The sequence below is a fragment of the Otolemur garnettii genome, unplaced genomic scaffold, assembly GCF_000181295.1.
Source record: "Otolemur garnettii isolate 467f Iridium unplaced genomic scaffold, OtoGar3 scaffold00020, whole genome shotgun sequence".
In the NCBI taxonomy this organism is placed as follows: Eukaryota; Metazoa; Chordata; class Mammalia; order Primates; family Galagidae; genus Otolemur; species Otolemur garnettii.
In genome coordinates this window covers 3,956,880-3,966,682 of record NW_003852415.1, presented here as the reverse complement: position 1 = coordinate 3,966,682, position 9,803 = coordinate 3,956,880, and the positions used below count along the sequence as shown (strand labels likewise).

Sequence of the window (9,803 nt, the reverse complement as noted above, 5' to 3'; positions counted from 1 at the left end):
TGGTGCCTGTAGCTCAAAGCACCAGCTAAAGCATAAAAAAAAAAAAAAGAAATTAAAAAAAAGTTAATAAGAATAACAGAATTATGTAAAAATTCACCTAGTAGAAAAGTAAAATCCTGGCTTGGTGCCTGTAGCTCAAAGCACCAGCTAAAGCATCAGCCACATACACCGGAGCTCGTGGATTCGAATCCAGCCCAGGTCCACCCAACAACAATGACAACTACAACCAAAAAATAGCCAGGCGTTGTGGTGGGCACCTGTAGTCCCAGCTACTTGGGAGGCTGAGGCAAGAGAACCTGAGGCAAGAGTTAACCTCTAATGGTTTTTATATTTCAATCCTTTTATCTATGTATTTACAAACATATTTATATTGTCATTACATTATAACACGTATGCATTTCTATTCCTATATACAGTGTTAGAAACATTGAAACTATACATACTGCTTTTTTTTGTAGAGACAGAGTCTCACTTTATTGCCCTGGATAGAGTGCTATGGCGTCACAGGTCACAGCAACCTCCAGTTCCCGGGCTTAGGTGATTCTCTTGCCTCAGCCTCCTGAGTAGCTGGGCCTACAGGTGCTCACCACAATGCCTGGCTATTTTTTTTGTTGTTGCAGTTTGGCCAGAGCTGGGTTTGAACCCATCACCCTCAGTATATGGGGCCAGTGCCCTACCCACTGAGCCACAGGCGCCACCCTGCTTTTTTTTTTTTTTAAGACAGAGCCTCAAGTTGTCACCCTGGGTAGAGGGCTGTAGCGTCATAGCTCACAGCAACCTCAAACTCTTGGGCTTAAGCGATTCTCTTGCCTCAGCCTCCCAAGTAGCTGGGACTATAGGTGTGCGCCATAACACCTGGCTATTTTTCTGTTGTTGTTGCAGTTGTTGTTGTTTTAGCTGGTCCGGGCCAGGTACAAACCCACCAGCCTGGGTGTATGTGGCCAGTGCCCTACCCACTCAGCTACAGGCACTGCCCTCATTTTCTTTCTTATGCTCTGGTCACTCTTTTGTGACCTCCTCCTCTGAAATTTCTCTTAAATCTGAGAGTTTTCTGGGCTCTATTCTAGGCCCTTTCCTTTTCATTTTACACTTTGTTCCTTAGTGACCTTTTCCACTCTGCAGACTCAGGTTGCCGTCTTTACACTGAAAGCACATAACTCTATATCTCTAGCTCAGATATCACTGCTGTACCTAGGTAAGTGCACATTCACAATCTTCACGTAAACTCACTTTCACTCGTAAAAGCTTACCTGCTGCTTTACCAAGTTGTTTAAGCAGGGCTCTGCTTAAGTAATTCTTAATTCTTCCCTTTCTCTTATCTTTTGTATTCCAATCAATCACCACTGGATAACTTATTCTCTAGGCCTGTGATACACTTTCAGTTTGTAGATGTTTCTTTTTCATTTTCCTGGGGATTCCCTTTACCTCTCAGTTATGTTGGACCTCTTGTTTCTTGGCTTCGTCTTCTTCTGTCATGGCTTATGCCTTCATTTGGTGGACCATACCCTGCAGTATCTTCCTGAGAAAAGGGTTCATCAAAGTAATTTTTAGAGACTCTTATCACTGAAAATGTTTTTATTCTTCTTCTTCTTTTTTTTTTTTTCTTTGAGACAGAGTCTCAAGCTGTCGCCCTGGGTAGAGCGCTGTGGCGTCACAGCTCACAGCAACCTCAAACTCTTGGGTTTAAGCAATTCTCTTGTCTCAGCCTCCCAAGTAGCTGGGACTACAGGCGCCCGCCACAACACCTGGCTATTTTTTGGTTGTAGTTGTCATCATTGTTTGGCAGGGCCAGGCTGGATTCGAACCTGCCAGCTCTGGTGTATATAGCTGGCGCCCTAACCGCTTGAGCTACAGGCACTGAGCCTGAAAATGTTTTTATTCTAACCCAAATATTTTATTGAGAACATGGACAGGTACGGAATTCTAGGCGGGAAATAATTTCCGCCTGGAATTTTGAGGCATTGCTTCATTATCGTTCTGCTTCTAGAGTTGCTTCTGATATTTGCAGTGCCATTCTAATTTTTGATCCTTTGTCTGAAATCTGTTTCTTTTTTCTTTGGAAGCTTACAGGATCTTTTGACCTCAGTATTCTGAAATTTTATGATGTGCCATGATATGGGTATATTTTAATTCACTGTTAAGCATTAGTGGGCCTTTTTCCCCTTAACTTAAAAAGAAAATTGTAGGGAGGCTTTCCAATTGGATTCCCCTCCTCCGCTGCTGGAGTTTCTATTCGACCTCTTCTGCTTATCATGCTTATTAATCTTTCTCCCTGTCAAGAAACTGTATCCTGTCACTTAAAAAATTGTGAAATATAATACATACAAAGAAAAGATACATATTCCATAAGTCCATAAACATATAAACATATAGTTTAATGAAATTATACCATAGAACTGCCACTCATAAAAGAAACAGCACCTTCAGTGGGCATTTGCAATCTAAGTTCTCCAATTTTCTCCAATTATGTCTTTGATAATTTCTTCCCATACCCTGTTTCCTCCATTCTCACTCTTTGGTTTTTTTTTGTTTTTTTTTTTTTTTTTGCAGTTTTTGGCCAAGGCTGGATTTGAACCCACCACCTCCAGTATATGGGGCTGGTGCCCTACCCCTTTGAGCCACAGGCACTGCCCTCTCTAGTATTTTTTTAGTCAAATGTTGGGCTTCCTGGACTGATCCTCTGATTTTCTTTATCTTTTCTATTTTCAGTTTCTTTGTCTTCTTGCTTTGCTTTCTGAGAAATTTTCTCAACGATATAGTTTTGTTTGTTTGTTTTGAGACAAGGTCTCAAGCTGCTGCCCTGGGTAGAGTGCCGTGGCATCATAGCTCATAGAAACTTCCAACTCTTGAGTTCAAGAGATCTCTTGCCTCAGTTTTTCTATTTTTAGTAGAGAGAGGGTCTCACTTTTGCTCAGGCTGGTCTTGAACCTGTGAGCTCAAGCAGTCCACCTGCCTAAGCCTCCCAGAGTATTAGGATTACAGGTGTGAGCCACCTGCTCCAGGGCCCTCAACTTTATAGTTTTTGCAATCATATTTTGAATTTCAAAGTATCATATCTGAATATTCTTTTCTTTTCTTTTTTTCTTTTGAGACAGAGTCTCACTACGTCACCCTCAGTAGAGTGATGTGATGTCACAGCTCACAGCAATCTCCAACTCTTGGGCTTAAGCAATTCTCTTGCCTCAGCCTCCCAACCAGCGGGGACTACAGGTGCCCACGACAACACTCAGCTATTTTTTGTTGCAGTTGTCACTGTTATTTAGCAGGCCTGGGCTGGGTTCAAACCCGTCAGCTTCAGTGTGTGTGGCTGGTGCCCTAACCACTGAGTTATGGGTGCCAAGTCTGAATATTCTTTTCTTTTTTTTTGAGACAGAGCCTCAAGTTGTCCCCCTGGGTAGAGTGATATGGCATCACAGCTCACAGCAACCTCCAACTCCTGGGCTCAAGAGAGTCTCCTGCCTCAGCCTCCCAAGTAGCTGGGACTACAGGAGCCCACCACAATGCCTGGCTATTTTTTGGTTGCAGCCATCATTGTTGTTTGGTGGGCCTGGGCTGGATTTGAACCTGCCACCTTAGATGTATGTAGCTGGTGCCTTAGCCACTTGAGCCACAGGTGCCGAGCCCAAGTTGTTTTCTGATCTTTTATTTTGGTCTCTATCATTCATTTTAGAAGCTTTCTTCAAATATGTGATGAAGCTTGACTATTTGCTCATATTTAAGATCTTGGTTACTAAGAACTTGCCTGGAAACTGCTACTGTGAACTTTACTATAGAGTGATTTGGTCAGCTGTTTCCTTGGGAAGCCCTGGATATTGGTTAACTTTTTTTTTTTGAGACAGAATTTCACTACATTGCCCTTGGTAGAGTGCTGTGGCATCAGATCTCACAGCAACCTCAAACTCTTGGGCTTAAGTGATTCTCTTAACTCAGCCTCCCAAGTAGCTGAGACTACAGGCACCCACCACAATGCCTGACAATTTTTTTGTTGTAGTTGTCATTGTTGTTTAGCAGGTTCGGGGCTGGGTTTGAACCCGCCAGCCCCAGTGTATGTGGCTGGCGCCCTAACTATTCAGCTATGGCACCAAGCTGATATTGGTTATCTTTCTTTCCTTTTTTTTTTTGAGACAGAGCCTCAAGCTGTTGCCCTGGGTAGAGTGCCATAGCATCATAGCTCACAGCAAACTCCAACTCCTAGGCTCAAGTGATTCTTTTGCCTCCACCTCCCAGGCAGCTGGGACTATAGGCACCTGCCACAAATTTTTGTTGCTGTAGTTGTGGTTGTCATTGTTGTTTAGCAGGCCCGAGCTGGGTTCAAACCCGCCAGCCCCAGTGCCTGTGGCTGGTGCTCTAACCAATTAGCTACGCACACCAAGCCCAGCTTTTTTTTTTTTAGAGACTGGGGTCTTGCTCTTGCTCAGGCTGGACTTAAACCTGTTAACTCAGGCATTTCCCCACCCCCCTCCCTGGCCTCCCAGAGTGCTAGGATTACAGGTGTGAGCCACCTTGCCTAGCCTTGTATACTCTATTTTGAACTGTTTTTCTATTTCCAAGCCATAATAATCAACTGTAGTGTGCAGTACATAGGTAGGTTTTGTCATCTCTCTGGTAGGGCAAGTTTCCTTCATATTATTTTTCAGAATAATTTTAACTCTTCTTAAATATATAATCTTTTTTTTGAGACAGAGCCTCAAGCTGTCCCCTTGGTCGGGTTGTCTTGGTTTCCTGCTCACAGCAATCTCCAACTCCTGGGCTCAAGCGAGTCTCCTGCCTCAGCCTCCCAAGTAGCTGGGACCACAGGTGCCTGCCACAACACCTGGCTATTTTTGGGTTGCAGCCATTATTGTTGTTTGGCGGGCCCGGGCTAGGGATTCGAACCCGCCACCTTAGGTGTATGGGGTTGGCGCCTTAGCCACTTGAGCCACAGGCGCCGAGCCAATATATAATCGTTTATGTGCACTTCAAAAAGCAACAAATGTAATACATATTTGTGGTAAAAAGCATATCACTGAAGTATACTAGTAAAAAGTGAAGGCTCAGTGCCTGTGGCTCAAGTGGCTAAGGCGCCAGCCACATACACCTAAGGTGGTGGGTTCGAATCCAGCCCGGACTGGCCAAACGACAATGACAGCTGCAACCAAAAAATAGCCAGGCGTTGTGGCCGGCGCCTGTGGTCCCAGCTACTTGGGAGGCAGAGGCAGGAGACTCGCTTGAGCCCAGGAGTTGGAGGTTGCTGTGCTGTGATGCCCTGGCATTCTACCCAGGGCGACAGCTTGAGGCTCTATCTCAAAAAGAAAAAAAAAAAGTGAAAATATATTCTTCCTCATTCCACTTCCAAAGATAACTGTTATTAATATTTGCCATGGGCCAACTGCAGTGATTGACACCTGTAGTCCTAGCACTTTGGGAGGCTGAAGCAAGATGATTTCTTGAAGCCAGAAGTTCAAGACCAGCCTGAGCAACATAAAGGGACTGTCCTCATAAAAAAAAAAAAAAAAAAGAAAGAAAGAAAAATCAGTTGGGTGTGGTGGTAGTCCCAGCTACTCAGAAGGCTAAGTCAGGAAGACTGCTTGAGCCCAAGGGTTTGAGGCTACAATGATCTATGATCATGCTACTGCCCTCTAGTCTTGGTGATAGAGTAAGACTCTTATCTCTAAGAGAAAAAAAAAGAGCTCTTCTGTAAGAGTTGAGGCTCGTTTTTTTCTGTGTAGATCTCTGTTCTAGTGCTATTTATTGAAAAGACTATTATTCCCAATCTCCAAAATAATATTTTCTGTGACAAATTAACTTGAAAACAAATAGGTTACTTTTGTTGTTGTTTTGTTTTTAAGGCAGGGTCTTACCTCTGTTGCCCAGCTAGAATACAGTGGCATCATCATAGCTCACTGTAACCTCCAACTCCTGGGCTCAAGTGATCCTCCTGCTTGAGCCTCCCAAGTAGCTGGGACTATAGGCTTGTACCGCTAAAGCTGACTGATTTTTATATCTTTTGTAGAGACCGGCTTTTGCTCTTGCAGGTTGGTCTTGAACTCCTGACCTCAAGCAATCTTCCCACCTCAGACTCTCAAGGTTTGAGGATTACAGATGTGAGCCACTGTGCCTGGCTAGGCTATAGTTTCAATATTAAATCACTAAGTAGGATGTTTGATCTTGGTTTCTGGTACTATTTATCAAGTTTAAAAGTTCCTTCCTAAATGAAGGAGTGATAGACTATCATCAATTTGCAACCTCTTATGAAATAATGTATCTAGGCAACATTACATGAACATTGTAATGTAGATACATTAGATACATAGAAAATGTTGATGGGGAAACTTTACAATGAATGCATCAGGCTGAATCTACTAATCAATATTAACACAGCAAAAAGAGACACAGTGTGTTTTGGATGGAAATAGATACTGATGAAGTACTCTTGTTAAATAAACCTGAAATTGAGGTTCTCTTTGTTAAATAAACCTGAATTCAGAGACTGAATTTTCAAGTCTCTAGATAAAATTACCTTTTTACAGAGAATTAAAGTGATAGGAAAATGTTAACTGGATCATGCCTTTAGTGTACAACTATAAAGTCATTGCTAAAACCAAAGTCATCTAGATTTTCCCCCAGGAGTTTTATAGTTTTTCATTTTACCTTTAGATTTATGAAACATTTTGACTTAGTTTTTGTAAAGTGTCTATGTCTAGCTTCATTTGTGTGTGTGTGTGTGTGTGTGTGTGTGGAAATCCAGTTTCTCCAGCACCATTTGTGAAAAGATTACCTTTTCTCCATTATTGCTTTTGCTTCTTTGTCAAAGACTATTGGGACCAGCCCTAAACTATGCTGTGGCTCAAGTGGCTAAGGCGCCAGCCAGCTACACCTAAGGTGGTGGGTTTGAATCCAGCCTAGGCCCGCCAAACAACAATGATGACTGCAACCAAAAAATAGCTGGGTATTGTGGTGGGCACCTGTAGTCCCAGCTATTTGGGAGGCTGAGGCAGGAGACTCGCTTGAGCCCAGGAGTTGGACGTTACTGTGAACTGTGATGCCACGGCACTCTACCCAGGGGGACAGCTTGAGGCTCTGCCTCAAAAAAAAAAAAAAATTAATAAGCCTTCTATGAACATTCACATATCGGTTTTTTGTGTGAATATAAGTTTTAGTTTCTCTGGGATAAATGCCTAGAAGTGTAGTAGTTATTGAGTCATATGGGAGTTGCATGTCTATTTTTTCTTTCTTTTTTTATTTTCTGCCCAAATGCATTGCTGGCTAAGCTTGTTTACTTTTTTAAGAAACTGCCAATCTGTTTTTCAGAATACTACCAACCAAATATTATTGTGGTAAGTATGACCCAGTTCTTTTGCATCCTCTCTGGCATTCAGTGGTGTCACTAATTTTTATTTTACCATTATCTCTGTAGATTAATTAATAGAGAACATCTTTATTTTTTGAATCTTCCTATTCAGGAATACAATGTCTCTCCATTTATTTAGATCATTTTTATTTCATCAGCATTTCATAGTTTTCATCATGCAAGTCCTATACATGTTTTATTTATTATATTTACCCCTATGTATCCCAATTGGGAGTGACTATAAATGAAACTACAGGGTTTTGGTTTTTTTTTTTTTGATTCTCAAGAAAGGGAGTCACAGCTCACAGCAACCTCCAACTCTTGGGCTAAAGCGATTCTCTTGCCTCAGCCTCCTAAATAGCTGGGACTACAGGCGCCCACCACAATGCCCAGCTATTTTTTTGTTTGTTTGTTTTGTTTTTTGCAGTTGTCATTGTTGTTCAACAGGCCCAAGCTGGGTTTGAACCCTCCAGCCTGGGTGCATGTTGCCAGCACCCTAACCACTGAGCTATGGGCGCTGAGCCTAAAACTGCATTTTTAATTTTGGTGACATGTTCATTGCTAGTACAGATAAACACAATTGACTATTGTATATTTATTTTGTGTACTGCACTCTTGATGAATTCATTAGTCCTAAGAGGTTTTTAAAATAAATTCCTTGGGATATTCTATAAAGACAATCTATAGGGGAGGGGGGTGAATGGGTGGAGGGAGGGTGATTTGAGGGATCACCTCTATGGTTTATCTTACAAGGGTACAAGTGAATCTTTCTAAAAGTAAATTATAAACATCTTAACACAATAACTAAGAATATGACATGAAGACTATGTTAACCAGTTTGATGACTATATTTCAAATTGTATATGAAAATACCACACTGTACCCCATGATTGCATTAGTGTACATAGCTATCATATAATTTTAAAAAAGACAATTTATAAATAGGGACAGTTTCATTCCTTTCTTTCCAATCTCCATGCATTTTAATTTCTTTTTCTTGCCTTACTGTGCTAGCTGGAACTTCTGGTACTATGTCAAGTAAGAAGATGAAAGCAGATATCCTTGCCTTACTCCTAATCTTTTCTTTTTTAATTTTTTTTTTTTCAGTTTTTGCCCAGGGCTGGGTTTGAACCTGCCACCTCCAGCATATGGGGCCGGTGCCCTTCTCCTTGAGCCACAGGTGCCACCCTCCTAATCTTTTTTTTTTTTATTTTTTTGAGACAGTCTTGTTATGTTGCCCCAGCTGGTCTCAAACTAGTGAGTGATCTTCCCACCTCAGCACCTCCTGAGTAGCTGAGACTACAAGTGTGCTCATTTCTTCTGATTTTTTGAAAAATATAAAAATCTGTCTTTTTTTGTTTTTAAACTTAAATTATACTATAGAATAATACTGAATATTGCCCCATTTTGCTTGCATATTAACTTCTACATTTTTTTCTATACAGCTAAAGATTTTCTCTAATACACTTAAAAGTGATTAGATCTTTTCTTTGTGTAATGCCCAGGATCCTCTTACATATGTTCTTTCTAAATTCAAGGAAAATAAACTTAAAAAGGTATCAATGTCAATGTTATTTATTTATTTATTTTTTTTTTTGAGACAGAGCCTCAAGCTGTCCCCCTGGGTAGAGTGCCGTGGCATTACAGCTCACAGCAACCTCCAACTCCTGGGCTCAAGCGAGTCTCCTGCCTCCGCCTCCCAAGTAGCTGGGACCACAGGCGCCCGCCACAACGCCCGGCTATTTTTTTGGTTGCAGCCGTCATTGTTGTTTGGTGGGTCCGGGCTGGGGATTCGAACCCGCCACCTTAGGTGTACGTGGCTGGCGCCTTAGCCGGTTGAGCCACAGGCGCCGAGCCCAATGTCAATGTTATAATCATTATCTAATTACAAATTCCTCTCTAAATGCACTTAGAGAAATGTGCATGGTGTGAAAAATCATCGTAAGTACAATTAAATCCACATATCAAACAGTTCTAGCAGAATTCCTACTTTAACTATGAGTTTTAATTAGCTTAGTATTCCAAGTGGAGGAAAATTTTCTTTAAAGGAAGCATTTAACAGCTAAATAAGATATATTGAACAGACATTAAAAAGTAACAGTATTTTTTTTCACCCCAGGTCTTTCCCTTGGTTTGATCTGACTACTGTGCAACTCAAGGAAACTCCCTTTAGCCAGCATCTCTCAGCCAGTACTGTTCTCCAACAACACCTTACCTATAGATACTATGATTCATTTGGCATCTCCCTGACCCAAGTGTAGCCAGTGGTTTCCACAGGCTCTTCATCCCAATAAAAGAACTTAGGAAATCAGAACTTTTTATTTCCCCTCATAGATTTTCTTTACAGTGGTTGTGCCATGATTATCATAATTGACAGTAGGAGTCATTTGACTGTATTGTGTTTGCCACATGTTGATGGCTCTTCAAAATGTAGAATAAAACAAGAGGTCCTATACATCAGTGTGTATCTGGC

The 9,803-nt window shown here is 41.5% G+C and overlaps 1 protein-coding gene across 1 annotated transcript in view; it reads left to right on the top strand.

Annotated features, from left to right (window-relative positions):
- The window catches only part of NOXRED1 (NADP dependent oxidoreductase domain containing 1), a 30,654-nt gene extending 21,063 nt beyond the window's left edge, over positions 1–9,591 (top strand). The window contains exon 6 of the mRNA XM_003787065.2: positions 9,450–9,591. Coding sequence (XP_003787113.2) covers positions 9,450–9,591 — 142 coding nt within the window. The remainder of the gene's footprint in view (positions 1–9,449) is intronic.
- Positions 9,592–9,803: the final 212 nt, after the last annotated feature.